The sequence below is a fragment of the Ptiloglossa arizonensis genome, chromosome 12, assembly GCF_051014685.1.
Source record: "Ptiloglossa arizonensis isolate GNS036 chromosome 12, iyPtiAriz1_principal, whole genome shotgun sequence".
Lineage (NCBI taxonomy): Eukaryota > Metazoa > Arthropoda > Insecta > Hymenoptera > Colletidae > Ptiloglossa > Ptiloglossa arizonensis.
Window position 1 is genome coordinate 5,131,533 of NC_135059.1, and position 21,343 is coordinate 5,152,875.

The window sequence follows — 21,343 nt, forward strand, 5'->3', positions numbered from 1 at the left end:
AGCGAGAAAGAAAAAAAAATATGAAAAACGTACCGTCGATCCCTCGTTCGAATTAATCGATGGAATGCCGAACGATCGAAATTACGTACGAGCCATGATCGTTTTCTACAGGTCACGATATTGGTCGGGTGCGTGGAAATTTTCGAGTATCGGTTTTAATTTCGGAGGAACGACGAATTTCTGAGCGATGCAAGATGCAATTGCACCTTCTCTTTTCTTTTTTTTTTTTTTCTTAGAAAAAGAATCGTCCTTTTTACAGAAATTCGTCGTCGTCGAAACCGTGAAGTGAAATAGAGAACGAGCGAAGGATTGGTACTTTGTTTGCGTGTTATTTTTTACACGCAAACACTCGGAAAAGGAACGCGTTAAAATTGTTAAAATACTACTCCGAACGAGTAAAAACTACAATTATTTTAAACCGTATTCAATCGTTTGAGAACTGCAACGAGCTGCGCTGTCCAAGCAGCACGCGATATGAAAAACTATGTACGGATGAGTTGTGCAGTTTTCGATGCTTTCAATTTATGTCACTGTTGCGGATTTAGGCGCATGCCTGCAATTGTACGATAGAGTTACACTTGCTCTTTTTTTTTTTTTTAAACGAAAACCTTTCACTTTTTTGGTGCGATATTTTACACAGTTTCCTGTTCCCTTAAAAAAAAGAATATCAACGTATTCTTCCATAGAATCACCGATCTCGGAGATATATCGAGTTCGTAAACCGTGCAAGCTTTACTTGTACGATTCTACATTCTTTATTATGTTTCCACGAAGAAATCAGTTTCCAATATTCGATGTTTCGCAATATTTCCGATACTCGTGTACGAATATTAATTTACAAAATTCCAATAAAAGTATCCGTTAAATTGAGAGTCTAACGGGAAATTATCTCGGAAAATTTCCCGGTTTTTTTCCATAGAATAAACAGCTGCATTCTAGTAATGCATTGAAAAGAGCATGGAGTTTCATTCGATGAACAGATACAACTCTATTCCGAAATTACACACAAGGTATCCAAATTTATAACGACAACGTAGAAACGTAAAGAATCCGAAATCACTCGACGAGACATTTCAACGTTTCGAATTAAACGCCCAAGAAACTTTTACCATTATTTTAACCGAGAATCGACGACGCCTTAAATATCTACGATAATCGACGCTTTGTTTTCGTTACGCGAGCAGCTTCCATTTCACAGGGGGGAAAAAATGTCTTTGTCGTTCTAAAATTGACGCCGTCTCTCACGACAGAGGAGGAAGGGGGGCTTTTTAAAAGAATTCTTTCGAGACGTCGGCGTCGGTTGGCCGGCGCGCGACGATTTGTTGGAAAAGTTCGGCAAAATTGAGACCACAGCAGGCTTGATGAGCGTGTCGTGATTCATGACGGTTCATTTCTCAGGTGGAACCGTCAGAGTTCATATCGAGAATGCAGAGAACTTTCCACGATTTTTACGTCGAAGAACCGAATGTCTCTCCCCTCTCTCTCTCTCTCTTTTTCTCCTCGTCGACGAAAAGAATCGTTGGATTCACTTCTATCTCGTTAGCGTTTCGATTCAATGTGTACCTGTGCAAACAATCATTCGTACGAAAAAAAAAGAAACCCGATATTAGGAAGAGAAACGGTGAATGTCTCGTTTTTAAATTTCACCCGTGAAACCGCGGAAAAACATTGCAAAGTTCGCATTGTTTCAACGTTGAAACCGACGAATCCGAAGCGACTAATGGACGTCCATATATCGCAATTCAAGGTAACGCACGATCTGCGTTGATATTATCAAAAACGTAAATCGAGGAATACTGTTCTAGTATTCTAGAAGTATGTTTAGGAACATGGTGACTATCGTTTGCCAATCTTCTTTTACTATTTAATTTGAAGCCGTTGGTGACGAGAAGAGAAGAGAACCATCCCCGTCGAGGTGCAACAGCGAACCGTGTGCACCCGAACCGACCGATGAGTTCCTCGATCGGAATCCACGGGTCTGAAATTTCACGCTCGCCTCCGTAGTTCGCGTAATCGTTTGCGGTTGGCTTCCGAAAACGGTGAACGACGTTTCGCGAAAGTGGAGACGGGCGAACGGAACGTCGGGGGCGAAAAAATAAGAGAACGAGGAAGAAACGATGAAAATGAATACCAACCGGAGAAGATCGTGACGGGCAGGGAGGCGCAGACGGCCAAGTACACCAGCAGCAACACTGTCCAACCGTGACGAGTCTCCTGGCAGCAATCCAGCATTCTCTCGCTCGGCAGGCCACCGATTCTTGGCCTCCTCATCGTGCCTCATAGTTTTCGCACCGGGCACGTAAAACGCGAAACGTTACACCTTCGAATCAGGGGGCGGTGTAAAGAAAGGGGACGAGGTGAGAAACTTTAATAACACCCTCTTCGTGCGGCTTCCTTCCTTCCTTCCTTCCTTCCTTCCTTTCTCCCTTCCTTCCTTCCTTCCTTCCTTCCTTTCTGCCTTCGTCGGTAACCTGTTCGCACGTAACGCGTTTTGGGACTTCGCAACGACCTCGACGCGACCAAACTTTCGAACGCAAGCGTGGCACCGCTCGCGATACTCGTGGTGGTTCTTCTGGTCGGTTCGTCGCGCGACACACGGAAATCTCACCGAAGAACACTACACTCGATAGTTCCGGCACGCTTGGTCAAGCTTCTCACTCCGTCGGTCAGGGTTTATTTAAGGGTAGTCGTACTGGTTCTCGTTTTTCGGACAACAGGGATAGAAGATAACCGCGACGACGATTTCGTGGATAAGAGAGGCGTATATATCCGGCGTATTAGACGCGTCACGTTCTCGCAACCGATCACGCTAAAGGCTGCGCGACGAGACCTCGTTTACCTAAGGAACTGGTCATCGGTGACACGTTGTACAGAGGAGGAATCTTGGAAATCTTGCACAGCTTCCATCGCCGGTAACGGCGATTTTCCTCCGAGAGAAACAGCGCGTCTGATCCCGTTGTAATAGTTCTTAACTGCATTTTTATCTCTTAATAACCCGGCGCCGTTACGCTCGCGGTTATCGCGACACATCGCGTAATGGCGACGAGACGGAGGAGCTCGTTGCGAGGAACCAGCGAACGGTTCTGAAAAATCGTGAATCGGTTCGGAGAAAATCGGTACGAGGACTGGTTCGCGTTCTCCAGGGGTGAATTTCGACGCTCGAAACGAGGCTTGTTTTCTTTTCTTCGGTTCGAGAGGGGAACTCGGTCAGCAGGATGTTTTAATTAAAATAAAATATTACATCGCGAAACGGCCCGTGGAATGTTTGAATTTCATTCGCGACAAACATTGCCCGTTTAATTGAAACTAAATGTCTGTCGTGGAAATTGAACGATAATAATGCGGGAATTTAACGAGGCAGCGGTTTTTGCTTGAACGATTCGTCGTAGCAAACCGAATCCCGTAAAAGTCACGGGTTCGAAAATGTTTACTTTTCGGCTTCGGTGAATCTTCGTTCTTGTAGAATGGAATCGTGACACGTATTTACGTTGCGTTCGAAGACAGAATACAGAAAAAGGATCTCTCGAGTAGGAACGACACGGAGATCTCTTTGAATCGTAGCCACGAGTTGTGCTGTAATCTCTATCGAAATGACCTTGACACTGTGTTTGTCGTTGTCTCTACATAAAACCTACAAGCTTGGTGTTTTCTTTGCTATATACTCGAATCTCTTTCTACACCTGTTCGCCCTACTTTTGTTAACGTTGTGTGTAATCTCAACGTGCAGGGTGCTCTGGTTTCATTTATAAACGACTAAACACGGGAACTAGAAGGTCGAATTGAAAAGAACGAACGCAACAGGCTCGAAGGTGCTCGAGAGTTTATTCTAGTGTCTTATTTGTCGTAACCAACTAATAAAAGTTCCCAATTTCTAGGAGGTTGAAAAACGTTTTTACAAAGAACGAAACTTTGATCGTAAATCGGAAATATTCTTTTTGACGTCTTCGTTAGATAAATTCGAATAATTGTTCCTTCGTGACAGGAAGAATTATATAGATCGATTTAACCACGACGTAAAAGCATTCGAATCGGTTAAGTAAGAAAGTAACTAATCGGAGTGTATACTCCGCCGCGTGGATATTTAATTTATCGTGGTGATTTATTAAAAGTTTCGCATCTCCAACAGGTCATGAAACGAACGAGCAGAACTTTGGTCAGGATCTGTCATTCCTCGTTACACGGTCTAGGAATATTTAACGGTGATTCGAAAATACCGGAGTAAACTCGATTTATATTCCACGTATAGCAAATAGGATGATTCGTTTAACGCGACCGGCTGCTACGAGTTTCCAGTTCTAAATGTATCAACGAACAAAAGAGCGAAACTCTAATCACGTGACGTGCTCGTCGTTCGAACCAGGAATATTTAACAACGATCTTAAATAGATCGAGTAAAAAATAAAGTGATCTCGATTTCCTTTCCCCGCGAGAGTGTTCATTTAACACATCGATCCACCGAGAATCCCATATCCCGACGAGAACGAACAAGTGTCTTTGATCTCGACTCGCTACGAAATTAAATCACAAGACGCGTAAGAGTATCGATTATTTAATTAAATAGTTAGCCCCTTGTAATGTGAATGTCGGAGGAACGACGAAGATCTTGCCAAAAATGGGAAAAATTTAAATAACCGATCGTCACGAACGGAGACCTTCGAACTGCGACCCGTAAATTAATTTGTTCGCTTGCGCTCGAATCCTTGCAAATTCGTTACGAGACAGAATCGCCGCCATGGCCGACGAAGCGCGACACAGTCGAGAGATCAACTCGGACGAATTCGAATTAAAGCGGATCCAAGTAGGTAATTACATCGCCTTGTTAATTAATTTTTAGAACCACCTTGACGTTGGCGAGACACCAAGAAGACGAAGACGTACCAAATTCGTCGCGACGCGTTTAACTACTCGTTTTAAGTACCGAGGAAACGTTATTATTATTATCTGCCCGATAACGTTGCAAGACGGACGATAGTCGAAACGTTAAAGCGCGAGAGTGGAAATTGGACGCGTGACGATACGATATTACACGAATGTAGAAATATAGTGGAATGTAGTGGTCGAGTTTAGTTTATACACATTTCGAGCCCAATTCGGAAATAGAGATCCATTGTGGTTTGAATTTGATCGATTGCAATTTTCGATATTATTTTTCCGTCAATTTTTCGAGTTCCATCCGCTTTCCTTTTTCGTTGCTTACGATATACCGTTTAAGTACATTTTACAGAAATATGTAGGTATAAAATCGTAATTGTAATTTACATTGATACAATAGAACACTTTGTGTTTACTCAATATTCGTAAGCTGAGATAAAGCTCAACCGAGGTTTGAATTGCTCGACACAAGAAAAGAAATACATTCCATCCGTAGATATTTAATTCGCTTAACAACGTTCGCCGAGTATCGACCATCAACGTCTTACGACATATGCCGTTACGAGCCCGCAATGACTTCGTTTCGCGACAAACATTGCTCCCCGCATTCCTGGATCCAATGGCGCGCGACCATTATGGGAAAACAGTCCCCGCGCGGAAGAAACAGGATGCCGGGAAATTTCAACGAGCGAAACTTTCCCTCGATTTCGTTTAATTTCACCGTTTGTCTCCGGCTGTCGCGTTTTTTTCGTCTTGTTTTTACCGGGGAACGCGCCCGAAACCGATAAAGATCGAACCAAGCCGAGAGTTGGTAAATCGGTAAACTGCTTTTCGGAACGACTTGAAAATATTATTTCTGGCAGAAAATGGGTCAGAGAGTTTGACGCGCCGTTGCTCGCGTAGTATCAGCGGTGCCTGTAACGCGGCTTGTTACCGAAAGAACACCCGACCGTGGAAGATTTGTAGCCATATTTTGGAAAAAGCTGGCCAGCACTTTTATCGAACGACGAGCGAGTCGAACCGCAAAAATTCCCGCGGAACATTTCGAGTTTCGAAACGGAGTATTCGCGTTTGTCACCGTGGGATCGCAATTCTTCGTTAGATTTTCTACGAATAAGGAAACGTTCGTTAGGAAAAAACTTAACGCGAATTCGAGCTTGAATAAATAATCGTGGCTCTTAAGTCGAAACCGAGAACTAAACTGTACGAGTGAAATTCGATTTACTCTCGGAACGCGGTTCTTCCTGGCAGTTTACGTCCTTATATTTATTTCAAACTGTCATCCGTAACAGTACACCGTGACAGTTTGAACACCGGCTAAACGCCAAAAGGAACATCAGGGGAAGGAGTTCCAATCTTTTAAAACCAGAAGGGTCGGTTTCGTGACCAATACCGATTCTTGCGCGAGCTAACCAGTTGTAAATTAATCCTGCAAGGTATTAGGTCAACTCATGAGTAACGTCGTCTCTTATTGTACTTTAAATGAACACTTGAATCGCATCTCGACGATGCGTTTATAGAAACTTCTTTCTATGTAGCTTAAAGAGCTACTATTCTATTCCATCGAAATGGAATATGAAAGTTGACCGATAGATGGGAAAAGGTCATCGACCTTTCCCGTTCTGCGTTTTAACATTGAAACTACCGACGGTGAACCGGTATTCCTATTTCGACCAATATCACACGTACACGCGGGTATTTTTGAAATTATAAGGGAGAGAATTAATTTACGAATATAATTTGTTTTCCATTTCGATAATTCTCAACGGACACCGTTGCGAAAGCACCGTTAATAATCAAGTAATTTTAAAAGGAAGTTCGACAGGGATAGAATTGTCCGTTTTGTACGTAGATAAAGTTTTGACCTACGTACAAAACACAGCGAAGTAGATCGTTTTTATGGTAATTAATTTTACCGGACCTCGTCTTTATTAAAACTACCATGCGTCTCTCGTGGCCTTCGGAAAGGAAAAATTCATTATCTTTGCATTCTTCTATTATTACGAACGAACGCCTTGTATTATTACGTAGCCGTACACTCGAAAGTGTTTTAATAAAAATGAAACTGATTAACGGTGAATAATTGCGAAATTTATTCTTCTCGCTCGAGCTTTATTGAACTTTGTGGAAACGTATAGCCGAGGTGCAACTGTCGTGATCCAATCTGAACGCATTTAACTCATTGATTAGTCCGTTGAAACTTTCGTTTACCACCGTTGTATTCAATTTATCGTCAAAATTGGTCCGTAATTGTTTTTCGATGCTCGAGTTCTCTAAAAGCTTTTCAACGATTATCGAACGTATCGGGGCATAACCATCGACACTTGGATCGTTGCTATCTAGACAAGGAATATTGAACTCGATCCGAACGTACGTAGCGATAATCCCAATATGTGTTTCGCGTACAAGTTGTTCTATTTATCGTAACCCCGTTACGATATCACGGTGTTAGGGGACAATATTTCAAGATAAAAGTGAACGAATTTCAATCGATGGTTATTTCGAGGACATTGAACTGCTACCGCGACAAATGCGATACGAGTATAAAGTCGCGCGTTGATTTAAAAAAATCTCGGACGATTTTAATTACGGAAGATTCACGAACGTGTAAAAAGAATTAGCATCGACGAAAGGAGTCCCTTATTGAACGATCCCTTCCTTCGACGTTCCTTTTATCGCGAAATATAACAGTTCGATGAATTATTCGCGACGAACAACTTAAACAGAACCTAACGAACCTGTTGAATCGATATTACAGATTTCGCGATAATGTGGAGGAAGAAACACAAATATTGTAAAATAATTACAACCGTAAATGCGTTTAAGGATTCGTTGCCTCGCCGAGAAGGACGTACCTTAAACGCAGTTTCGAGAAAAAAATGTCCAACAGTTTCTGCTTCGAAATTTAGAGTTGTGTTTTAAATGTACGACCCCGTGGTTGAAGATATCCGAAGACGGAAAGAGATGGTGTGGGAGTTACGCGTTGCACAGGTGCACTGCCGGGACATAAAGCCGAGGAACACGTAAATCGCACCGTTGTGTGTGTATGTGTGTGTGTGTGTGTGTGTGTGTGTGTATTTGCGAGGGGGACTTGCGAGGTTCGTAGACGTCGCGTATTCTCGCGCGAACGTATGACGCGCAAGCTACGACCACGATGGGAATAACAAAATTTTCAGGAGTTGCCGAATTAAAATTGAAACGCTTACACGGCACCTTCTTGTTCTCGTCAGGGGACCGAGAAAAAATTCGAACTAGAGACTAATGTTTCAACGAGAAGTTCGTATCGCTAAATTTTAATACCCCTGTTTCCACCGTGGTTAAAACCCCGTGGCTTTAACCTCGACCTCGTACCAGCGCGTATTTTCGCGAACGTCCGAGAAATATCTTTCTCCGTTTGAAATTGTTGAAAATGTCGAAAAAAATTTCCAGCCAAATTTACTCGGTTATCGAAACTAGGTCACTATCCGGAAATTAAGAATATTGCAAATAAAACCGTACGCGAACGTTTCGAGAAACGAAAGAAACTTACGGATAGAAATTAAAGGACACGAGTTCCAATTCTACGAGTGCTTCGTAGCACGAGAACGGTACTTTCCAGTAGAATAGAACCTTCGACAAACAGTTTCGAAACTTTCAAGAGAACCGTGCGGAGCATTTTTATATTCCCTTCGAATTGCACGAATTGCGTTAAAAGACAATTTTATTCGTCTAACGGAACGTAGATTCGTTGAATCGCGATAAACGGAGAACCAGCGAAATTGTAAAATCGTTTTAATATTCCCCGTTACCGAGAAACAATATTCGATATTTTATATTTCGATACACTAGGATTTTTATTAGCGACATTTCCTACCTTGAGAAGTATGTCTTCCAACGAAACAGAAGTGCCCGTATTGGAACGATAATCGTGAGCTACTTTCGTCGGAACAAGGTACCGAATAATACGTTTCCAACTCTCAGGATCGGAATAATAGTTCCAAGCGGTTCTATTCTTCGAAACGTCGAGGTACTTATAAATACACTTTTGATTCCTGCGTTCGGATGCAGCCAAATTTTCACGAATATATACAGGGTGATCTGTAATTCGTGATACGAGGTCAGGGAGATTTTACGAGGCATCGTTGTAAATTTGAAAAGTTTGCAATTTAGTTGAGTACGTGTGCACCTAACTAATGACTCGCGTTACGGATTCTACTACGAATACCTAAAGTGTTTTTCGTGTACCTTAAGAAATACGTAAGGCTTAGTTAATACGTATACCTTAAGAAATACCTAAACTTCAGTTAATACGTATACCTTAAGTTAATACTTAAGCCTTAGTTAATACGTATACCTCAAGTTAATACACAAGCATCGATAGCGAGCCTTGTTGTTGTGCACACAAATAGTCATAGTAGTAATTCGTAACGGAATCCTTAACTTGGATATTTTTCGGTTGGTTACGGTCTAGTCAGTCGATCATGACCATGCCTCACCGCATGACTCTATTCCCTTCCACAATTTAAACAAACGTTCAATTTACTTTTCTCTCGTGTTCAACAATTCCATTATTCCCCATACTTTATTCCGTCGTTTTCACCCGAAACTTTCCCAAGCGATTTCGAACGATAACGAGGACAACCAGCGCCCGATATATCCCGTATTATAAATTCGTAGCTCGAGTCGAACATCGTGTCGATATTCGGACATAACGCGGGAATCGTCGTCGGTCGTTCGCCATTGGCCGCCGCGCGCTTTTCATTTTCACAGCTACGTTATAGCGCCGCGTAATAAAACCGGAGGAAAGATGATAAAAGATCGGTGGGTGCAGCACGCATCCGCGTTTATCGTCGCGGGCTAACGCCGCGCTTAAAACCGAGAACTACACGGGCCACTTAGAAGCGGTGTGCATCACCACGCGAGCGTACCAGCGGGAAAAACACGCGCGGTTCTGTACTCCCGTGCACGCACGCGGGAAAAACCCTTTGATATTAGAATAAACGTCGTTCCGCGGGAAGCACGTTGAAAAAGACCCTCGAGGAACAAGCGAGGACCCCCCCTACCCCCATCTCCCCCTCGTTTTCGCGAAATGGCATCCATTCGAGCGGTTGCTCGTCACGAGCTGTCAAATCTCGCGAGATCTCCTCTCGCGGCGCTATTTATAGCGAGATACGCTTGACACGGTGCCGGTTGCACGCGCGTGCATCGTTGTTCCTCCAGTTTCGTCCCCCTTTGACCTTCCGTCCTCCCTCTCACACCCCACCACCATTACCGCTACCACCTTTGGGCGAAACGAGCGCAAAGCCCTTCTGTCCGAGCGTACACATAATTACCAAAGTTAATTAGGGCCTTGAAGATGAAAGAGAGTGAGAACGAGTGCTGGATGATGGCGAGGGCCGCATTTAAGGATGTATTAGCGAGCGGAAACCGGGCTAGGAAGAAGAGGGAGCCGGCGTTGAAACGCTACGAAACGCTCGAGACCGAGAGAGTCGCGAAAAATCTGAAGGGTCGCGTGTCCCTTCCCGTTCGTGTACTTTCCGTGAAAAATAACGCCACGGGAACGCGGTTCCTACGGTTACGCGGTAACTTGTTGAATACAGGGTTAATATCGAGCGACGGAGGTTGGCCCTACGTCTAGGTATCTGTTCGTTCACCGAGACGGGCGATGTCTTCGAGATTAGAAATAGTTCGATGTAGATCTCTTCGTCAAAATTTCAGCTTCCCACGCTCGTGTTACCCTGTACCGGGTTTTCGAACGCGATTATTCTTCCACGACTACTCGACGACTACTTACACGACTACTTATCTGGAGTTTGATTTTTCGAGCAACCGTTCGATTCTAAAGCAATGACCGAAACTGTTTTTCGTTCAATATCAGAACACTTTTATAACGGCGTTGAGACATTTTCTATTTTACGCCAAGAACCTCGTAAGGCTCTTTACGATCGGTTCGATAACGTTAACGGAATTTTTACTAACGCGAATAATCCCTAGGAATTTCTAAACTGTTTTCGTTGTCGCGTTTGCATCGAGCTCCTCGAATTTATATCGCCCTACGAGAGTCTTATACGATCGTATTTATTATTTATCTTCCGTACGACAACGGGTACGTATCTTACCCGTTAAACCCATAAATAAACAGAATAAATATCCCGTCGCCGCGATATTCGATATCTCGCGACCCGTACCACGAAAGCGACCTAAACCGGAACTACCCCCTACTCGAGGTACAAAGACGTTAAAAAACTGGTGGGTATATCCAATTCAACGTACGAGTTCCATTCTTGTTACGAGTACTCCAATTATTTGAAAATTCGAACGCAGGATAATAACGTCGCGATGCTTCTCGAGTCGTCGAGTCGTCGCTGCGTCTCCAGTCCCGGGCAAAATTGTCTCTTCCGTGGTATTATTCGTCCTTTCGTTCCTCCGATAGAACATTCGCTTGGAATTATCGTCGTCGACCTTGTTACGCGAATAAAGAGAGAATAGACGCAACACGTGCATGAAATCCAACAAACATCGAACAAGAATGAATCTCTCTTTTCTAATCCCGTCTTAAGAATATCGTAATTGCGTAGTGACAGAAATTACTGAAAGAAAAGGTGACACGATAACCGTCACCGATTTTGCAAAGACATTCGAATCGAATCCAACGTCTCGCGAAACTAGAAGCTGGCTCGTTAAACGAATCTCCGGATCGAATCGCGCGAATATCGCGCCCGATGAAATTACACGACAAATGCAACGACGAAACGAACAATATCATCGACGGCAGCCACTCGCACTTCGCGTCGTTGTTTCCGCGTTTGAAACGAGCGCGCGAACCGAGGGGGTGGGGTTACAGGCGCGTAAAAACGCTCGCTCGAACGTGTAAATTTCACTTTTACTCACGGCTCGCTATTTTATTTCGACACAAACGCATTTGCTCAAAGGACGACTGTTGCACCGCGCGGTCGCACCCCTCCGCCACGTTCCCCTGACACCCCTATCGGTTCGACCCGCACCTCACGCCCCCAGAAACAGATCGTCATCCCTCTATGCAGCTCGACACCCATCCGCTCGCCCCCACCCGTTCGCTGGTGCACTTCTGCAATTGGTTTTTCGTGTTCGGAGCACTCCGGTGTCCTCGAAATCCTAATTTCACGTTTTTCATTCTCGATTCGACGTCCCGTAGAAAGCACCAGCAGCACCGCTACCACCACCGCCACCCCCCAGCGTCATCCGACAGAACGGAAGTCCCTTTCGCGCGATATCCGTTGCGGACATCGCGATTCTTTTCTTCTTTTTCTTTTTCCTCCCCTCTCTCTCTCTCTTTCTCTCTCTTTTTTTTCTTTTCTTTTTTTCTTTTTTGCGGCCAACGAAAGAGAGGGGGACGGGACCGAGGGAAATGGAATTAAAACTTCCTGCCGCCGGTGTCGCGGATAGAGAATCGAGGGAACCGAGCGGATCGAAATAAAGGACAACGAAAACGCGGGAAAAGGGGAATTTAACGAAAGGAGGCACGGATTTATTCGTATCTCCTCGCGCGTACCGATACGGAACGAAAAGGAAAAAAAACAGCTTCGCGATTTCACTTCTACCTTCGCACCATTGACATCGTATCCCCCGGGAGAGGAGTGGAGAGCACGGGAGATTCACAGAAAAACAAGAAAACCGTCTCTCCCTGACGTCACTGTCGTCGATATTACCGAGGAGGAATACAGTCGGACGTTCGCGGTGCGTTTCGAATTCTCGGTAAAATCGACCTAAACGCGGTTAGGTCCTCGCGAGCGCGTTGTCGCGAACACGACGCGCGAGGGATCGATCGCGAACGGATCGAAAGGAGAATAAAAAGCGTGCCGACGCGCGTGGTACCGGCATGGCCGTGCAAGACGCACTAAATCCTGGTGGCACGTCCGCGGCCGGCCGAACCCTCTAACAATAAACTTAGGTGAGAGACGAGAGACGAGCCACGAGCACGCAGACAGGGCGACCGCACGCGTGACAAAGCGGCGAACGCTCGTACCCGTGGCGTGTGGTTGGGTGCGCGAGCGAGCGAGCGAGCGAGCGAGCGTGCTTGCGTGCGAGCGAACGAGCGAACGAGCGAACGAGCGAACGAGCGAGTACGTACGTGCGTACGTGCGTGTGCCACACCACTGGTGCGTGAATCAACGCGGGACGAACCACTCGAGGCACGCTACGCGACTCGTATCCCACAGGATCGCGTCTGTGGGAGTGTCTGGCTCGCGGTTGTGTGCGGAAGAAGCCGTACTCTCTCGCTGATCATCCGCGCTCGTTTATTGGACATTAAGCGCGCCGGGCGGTGTCGGTCGTGAAAGCGATCTCTGATTTTTCGACGAGGCCGCTCCGAGCTCGACCGCCTTTTTTTTTTCCTCTTTTTCTCTCTTTTTTCTTTTTTTTGCACGCGCGTTTCGAACCCCTTCTCTCGCCGCGCTATCGGTGAATCGGTTTTCGGAGGAAGTTCGCGGAAGCCCTTGGCGCGCGAGAGGAAATTGGAATCGAGCAACGCGAGAAAATCTGTGTCGACGAGTGGGACGATTCGCGATACGAGCATTTTGTACGCGCACGTTGAGAATTTTTCACGACTTCGCGACTTCCAGAACATTTGAATCGAAATATCAGTTTACGGTGAACGCAACGATTGAAAGTGACGGTGTACAGTGACAGTGTGATCCCGTACTGTGGGACGAAATATTTTCGGACCATATCGACGTTAATGTTCACAGCGCGTGTGATCAGTGAAATGGTAATCGGTTCATTTTCTTGAGATCCAGGAATGATTCTTACTCGTTTAGAGAGGATTTTTTTCTTCCTCTTGGAATAAATCGAAAGTTTGAAAGAGCTTTCGAAATTCAAACTGCACGTCTTCTTTCGAGCAGCTTGTAGTAGTAGTAGTAGTAGTTAAACAGTGATTCAAAACTTTCAATAACAAAAACTTATTTTATAATTATACTTATTCTAACTTATTTCATTTATTCCATCATTACCCTATATTTATCTTATATTTGTTCGAGAACCGATCGTTCGAATACATACTCTCTTTACTACGTGTGCCGTTGATTATACAAGTCGTTTAATTGTAAATCAAATAATTCAAATCACGAAAAAATAACAATGAAGTATAAAAAAAATGTTCTACGTAATCATTGTGTCCGAGTATTGTAAAGTCGGTCCTGATCCGATCATGCACTCGTTACGTCGTGTTTCGTCTCGTTGGACGAACCACGGTTATAGAAACGCTTCGCGCAGTGTCGCGTCTGATCGTCCGGTATTGTTTGCACCGTTATTATAATTCATTATTTGCAAGGTGCGCGCGATCGAACGAGAGACATCTACGCGAAAGATCGACGATTCTCGATATAAAATAAACCTGGAGAAAATATTACGCCGTTTAAATTGAAATAACATCAACGTAACGATTCGTAACGATATCGAGTAGAAAGCCGCAATAATTAAACGAAACTGCGAATCGACACGGATACCATTTATAGAACGCCCACGCACCGTCGCTCCAACGTACACAAAATCGCCCGAAATACAATCTCGGACCGTTTCCCCGAATGTTTCGCCGCTTTGCCCCCGTTCCTCGTCGAGAATCGAGTCGTCTTCGTATCGCGCGGGCATCTTCGATTCAAGATTTACAAGCGTGGAAACTCGTGGCTCTCCGTGGCTGGACGACGGAAATAGAACGAAGCCCATTGAAACGGAAGACGGACACGTAATCCGCGTGCGAAAGTCGCGGATGCAGATACGAGACGCGTGTAGCACGATAAATTCTCCTCGAACGATCGACCCACCCCTTTGGCCGTGTGGTGATTTTCTCGAAAACCACACCGACTCGGCACACCGGCGCGTCGTGTTCCGCGCGATCGAGCGCGACTCGCCGACACCCGAGGGATACGTTTGTGCCGCTACGACGAACCGTTTGCAAAACGCGTGAAAAAAGGTGAAAAAAAAAGACAAAAAAAAAGTAACGAGAGGACGACCGTGTACCGCGTCCGGGCTCAGATTCGCTGCGCGCAGTCGGGAACGACATCAAAGCGACCTGCGAGCTGACGCGCGGAAGAAAATATTGGCCGTTGAGCGCTCGTCCCCGCCACACACCATTTCGTTGCTACGTAGACGCGATGGGCGGAGCTACGAAGAAAATGAACGCAGAGGAGAGTAACCGGTGGGATGACCAACGTTTGTACACATTGCTGAAAGTGTACACCGAGCCTGCTCGAAGGACAAATCGGTCCTGGAAGAACAAAGATTCGTATACACTCGTTACTGTTATTCGTATGAACTCGTGGTGGTTATTTTTCTCCTCGAATAATTCTTGCACGAGTTATTATACATATTTATATATTTACGCGATGGTTGTTCTTGGCTTGTAATAATTCCTGCAAAAACCGAGCTCGTCCGAACGTTTCCCGTGGCAATGTTGATAAACAACGCTTCGGATAGCCATTAGACTAAATGGTTCCTATTTATGGGATCGTTTGAAAGCAATTGTCCATAGGAGAACGGTTGATAACGTTCGAATACTTTTACAGCGTGCTCGGCCATGTTATAAACACGTCCGAGCGAAACCTGAAATTTTCGAGCGCATAAACGGAGAATCTACGATCAGTGGCTGCGGGCGTGGATCGAAATGAAAAATGGTCGCTCCGAGTTGTCGATTTAGAGACAAGGGGGACGCGAGATGCTCGAACCACGAAAAAAAGTACAATTCGGAAACAATTGCTCACGATGATCTTTTTAGTTGGTTCGTTCGACGATTCTCCAACGTTCTATTTACTTTGAATATTTTTCCTTCTACCGGCATGTAATATACCTCTGCTGCGACTACCGGTAGATTTGTTCGTTAATCATCCATCGAGTTTTTTTGTAAACTTCAAATTGTACCATACAGTTTATTACAATATTCAGGAATCTCGCGTGTCGAGTATTATATTGATGATACACTCGAGAATATAAAGTCGAGAATATGTAAAGAAATGTACAGCGATACAACTTGGTGCAAACGATACTATCGTGTACCTTTTGCGATTTCCGGTTGGGAGCTGAGGAAAGTCAGTTTTTCCAAATGGAAAAATAGCCAAACTTTCTGCACCGATACGAAGGCAGTCCCAAAAATTAACATCGGCCATTCACTAACGACTTCTGGAACATCTGACATCGTTGTTGCGTTCGTTCCAACAGAGTTAAAGCTCTCCAATATACCGTTCCTTATAAAAATATATTCACTTCGTACTCGAGGTTGATTCCCTCCGTTCTCTAGCTTCTACTCTTCCTTTCGATCCTCTATAGTTTCCTCTTTCTTCGATTCGAAGAACAATGTTTTTCTCCCTCGCCTTTCAGATCTTTAACATAAGGTTTTTTTTTATCTTCGTATTTGACGACGTATAGGGGTAATTCTCCCCTCGTTTCGTCCACGGCAAATGGAAAAACGAACGTACTATATCATCGGCTTATCGAAGTTGGCCCACAGTCGTGGCCGAAACGTCCGATCTAATAAAGGATCGTTTCTGTAATTATATCTTCGTTGAAACGAGTCATTATTTTTTATCCGAACGATCTCGTATCAAGGAGACGTTAAGACGATTGACCGAATTATCACGGATAATTCGGGAACGAGATCGAACGAGTCACGTGTTCGTACAAACACACGTACGTTAAATATTAGGTCATTCCATAAGTAATGTGGTTTTTTGACGGTGACTTTCGGTGAAAAAAATTAATACTTACATTTACTTTCAATCATCGATTAAATAAAGATTGAAAATTATGATAACTTTCTTATTCCATTTCGATAGAATAAAATAATAGCTCTTTAAGCTACATAGAAAGAAGTTTCTATAAATGCATCGCCGAGATGCGATTCAAGTGTTCGTTTAAAGTACGATAAGAGACGACGTTACTTATGGGATAAGTAACGTCGATCCAATAATACCGCTACCGTGATACCTAACGTTTACAACTTGTTACGCGCGTTTGTCCAGCGATCTATATTTATTTAGTGTCGGATAAATATGCGTAATTTTGATTTGCGTGAAATATTAGGGTGTCCCGGCGATAACGAGCGCGACACGCTCGAGGGTTACGAAAATTGAAACCGTCCGCGATGATCCATGGTTAACGCGAATGCTCGATCGTATGGTTATTCGTTTATCGTAGGAAATTAATGTTCTCGTCGAACAGCTTCCGGCGTGGGCAGGAAGCTGTTATATTTGTACCTCGCGGCCACGCAAACGTGCCCTAACCTGGTACCAATATCGTCTATATTAGAATGTGTGTACCATCGCGTTTCGCGTGCGTTTGCATTCCAAGCGTGCAATCGGGGCTGCAGACTGCCGTGTCCACGTTAGTCCGATGCCGAACGAGCTCCACGGGGGTTGGATGCCTGGCCGAGAAAGAAAGAACGAACGAACGAACGAACGAAGGAAGAAGAAACATACGAAGCGGGCACACGTGTGCAAGGGACGCACGCGTACGTAAATACGTATGTACGTGGCTATGTACCGGCGAAACCGAGTGTTCGGAGCGCGCGAGATATTATGCGGATAAAATATTCATGGTTATCGAAACTCACGATCGGGCACGCCTTTATTTTTCGAGATGAATAGAAATGGTGTGCTGCTCCGAAAACCTTTCTCCGCCCCGTCTCTCTCCTGGCTACCCGTGGGACACAAATTCTTTCCCTCTCGACGACAACGAGAAGGAGCAACAAAACAATAAAAAGAAGGAACGAAGACGGCTAGGGGAATCGGTCCGCTATCGTGGACACCGCTTGGAAAGTAATATCGATAACGTATATTTATCGCCCTGGATGGTGGAGCTTTCGAGCTGGCTGAACCGCGAGAGCTCTCCGCCATAAAGAATATTTTCCGTACTCCGTGTAGCGAACGGCACTGCGCTACGCGCGGTAGCTACCCGTGGCTTTTTAATATCCGATCGTTGTATTTATGCGATCCAACGGCGACCATTTTGCTCTCAGAGCTTGGAAACGAGTTACGAGAAGAAACGTCCAAGTTATTGTCTCTTTTCGGAGGGGTGGCGAAATTCGTGTTCCACAACAATTGTACACACTGGAACGAATTCCGGTCGGTGAGGAATCGCAGGACGTTTTCGCGTATCGTTTTCGGTACGATCGGTGAAAGCCAAGAAGAAAATTGGAGAACGACGATGAAGCGAAATATTCAAAGATATCGTGTGTCCTATTAACACTTTCGGAGCCAATTTATTTTCAACTTACGAAAAAGGTATACCGCGATTACGAAATCTCGGTATGAAATTCCACGTAACGCAAACACGGTTGTATTATTTGTCGAGCGTACGTTGCAATAATCCGAACCTTTAACTTTCGTGCACGAACGATTTCGCACGGTTCCTTGGCAACCGAGGATTATTTCATCGTCGACGACGACGACGTTCTCGCTTTCAGGGCCCAGTGAACCGTTCGGCGTTGGCCGCGACGACGAACGTTGAAGTTCTCTAAGAAATTTCCAGACGGCGTTTCTCCCTAGCAATATCGGAAACGCAGTTGGCTGGAACTGGTTCGTAGGGTTCGTAAGTTTCGTCGTGGAAAAACAACAAACCGTTTCGGTAGGCTAGAACGCGGCAAGTTTCGTTGGTTACGGTGACGTTAATGAGCATCGAAGATTACCGGTCGCGCCGCTTGCCACGCAATATCGAAGAAGGAAATGCGACAACTCGACGATTTCTCGCAGCGTTTCCGCTTCCGTCGATACACGAGTATCGGACTCTCGGGTAGAGCCAATCGGAAAATCGAATGGAAACTATCGATATTTTAACGAAACAACAGCTGCCGCGATTGACCCCTTGTTTCGAACTTTAATTTCAATTCTCGAACTGGCTGCGCGCTCGTTTCGAACCGATTTGGAAATTAGGAACTACCAACGATATTATGCAACCGGTATGCGCGCTATGCACGCGGAGTTTTCAGCAACGACTGGTACAAACGGAGCAGAAACAATGTTATCTGTATGGAAAATTGAAACGATGGAATAAAATTATTCGCGGAAAGCTTCGTATTTGAAACGATTTCATTCGCAATAGACGAATTGCACTCTTTGTGGACAAAAATTTGTCTCCGTGTTTTTATCCGTAAATATCGACGAATCGTTAGCTCGGAAGACGTTCGTTGTTCGATCCGCGTATCGTTAACGATATCGTGAAACAATCGCAACGGGAGAAGAATATAAAATCTTCTCGAATTACTTTGGAATATTTAAAGAAACGATAATAGTAGATATGGAAGAACCGAACGAGAGCATCGAAGAACGTTCGAGATTTCCAGATAAATCGTTGGCGAGATTGAACGACAGTCGGTAAAATTTAATTGAATTTAATCGGGATTTTTGCGCATCGAATCACCACGGTCCAAGCGATCCCGAAGATTTGATTAAAATCCTAATTCGCGCGGTGAGAAATTAACCCGGTCGTGGAATATAAGTTTGCCGAATTAATTATTAACGGCTCGTAACTCATTATGGAACTATTGAAATTTTCATCGGAGTACAACTTCTATATTTTCCTGACGCAATAATCCTTTCGCGCTTAAAATTAAATTTAGCGAACTTCCGAACGCCCGATTCTCACCGAAACGGGAACAAAAATCGTTAACAAAACTATCGTTGGGAAAACAAAAGGAACGTTTTGTTGAAAAATAATTTCGTGTTCCACGAGAGCTGTAAATTCTTCGTTCCCTTGTTAACGATCTGGTAGAAAGGCAAAAGAGCGATAAAAATTCAATCGGACTGTTGCTAATAATACGGTCGCGCGATACGTTCAATTCCTGCCGATCGCCAAATTAAATTCAATTAATTTCGTCCAAGTTTGTTACGCGGCCGACCTAAAAATTGCGATCGCGCGGACCCTGTAATTAAGTCGACCGCTCCCCGGAAATAATTGGCTGTATAATTGACCGGCGGACAGCCTCTGTAAATAATTACCCGACTGGATTCACCGAACAGTAGGTAAATAACTTTCGAGCTCGCCAATACGATCTTTCGGAATTATCGAATAAAGATAAAAAGACGGTAAAGCTATTAACAATGACGCGCGATCAACATTTCGGCTCGGCGGAAGTAATTCGGCTTTGCGAGCGAAAATGTAGCAAGTTAGTTTGGCGGAAAACTCGACGATAACGGGAACAATAAGCGGATTGTAATTAAGTCGAAACGATCGATTCTCGCGCGCACGAACGAAACGAAATTTTCGATCGAAATTTACAAAATTCGGTCCCTCGATACTCGACACCTTCGGGTTTCAAAAGCGACTATAATTTCGTGTTGTTTCAAGAATAGTCACACGAAGAGAATTTGTATTCCCGAGACGCAACTTTCTCAACATACGTCTCGAAAATGGGCAAAACTTTACTCGACTGAAAATCGAGGAACGAAACCAATTCTAACCGAGTGCAACGTTCGATTTACAATATTCGTACACGGTTAACTCGCGATTCGTTGCAAAATATTTCGTTCCGTGGTCGTTGAACCCTAATTTATATTTAACCAGCCAAAAGTTCTTTATTCGTCGTTCGTTGCCCGAAACTCTTATCTAGATAAAAGTGTCGCCCGAAGTACGATCCACGAATCTCGTATGGGATCCCGTACGACAGGAAGAAGACGTTCGGTCCGATCCACGGTCGGGATAACGCGCGAAATGAAAAACGAGGGACCGAACACAGGGTACACCATTGTGTCACCGGTGCGACGCTCGTCTCGGACGAATTCTATTCGCAGCCCTCGAGCAGATAATATCGCGTATGCCGTATGCGGTGCGTTAATCACGTAATGGTGGGTGGCACTTGAATTCGAGAGAAAGCGTCTACAATTTGCAGGTCGACGGTATAATAATGGAGAGAGGCCGAGTAGAACCCGTGGAACTTTGGCCGCACGGTTTCTCTCTCCTCCGTTCGCCTCCTCTGCTTCTATTTATAATCCTATTCTCTTTATAAGCGCACAAGTGCGAAACGGTCTCGCGTGGCTCCAAATTAGCCTCGTTATCACGATATAATTAGTTCCGGTGCGCGGCAACACCGTGAAATTCGCTGGACCCCGATGTAATAATATTTCAACGATACCGCCGATTTATATGCCGCGGCTACGTCCTCGTCCTCCGATTTGCCCCGCTGGTGCACCGAGATTTATTCGCAAATTTCAGAATTTTCGAACGCGAGACGCTCCGGAAAAGAAAGTACAACTATCCGTGGCAATTGTCACGGAAAATGTTAACACTCGGAACCGACCGAACGAGATTTCTTTGCCACTTGTCTCTAGCTAGACTAATGCTTGCGATGAAAACGACTTTATCGTGGATCTATCCAGACTACAATAGTTAAGATACAAACGACTCTATCTTGATACCATCCAGATTGTAATAGTTACGATGCGAAGTACTCGGTCTTGACTCGCGGAACGAGACCTTTTACCTTCTGGTTTCAAGGACGCGATCGAGAACAATTGTCCCCCCATACCTAAGG

The 21,343-nt window shown here is 44.7% G+C and overlaps 1 protein-coding gene across 2 annotated transcripts in view; it reads right to left on the reverse strand.

Moving 5' to 3' along the window:
* LOC143153301 (zwei Ig domain protein zig-8) overlaps positions 1 to 12,695 on the reverse strand; it is a 198,731-nt gene extending 186,036 nt beyond the window's left edge. The window contains exons 1-2 of one of the 2 annotated variants that reach the window (XM_076324331.1): positions 12,432 to 12,695; positions 2,136 to 3,083 (exon numbers count right to left, since the gene is read on the reverse strand). In XM_076324331.1, coding sequence (XP_076180446.1) covers positions 2,136 to 2,271 — 136 coding nt within the window. In that variant the 5' untranslated portion in view covers positions 2,272 to 3,083; positions 12,432 to 12,695. Of the gene's footprint in view, positions 1 to 2,135; positions 3,184 to 12,431 lie in introns of both variants that reach the window. The other variant, XM_076324330.1, reaches the window with a different exon arrangement.
* Between the last annotated feature and the right edge of the window lie 8,648 nt (positions 12,696 to 21,343).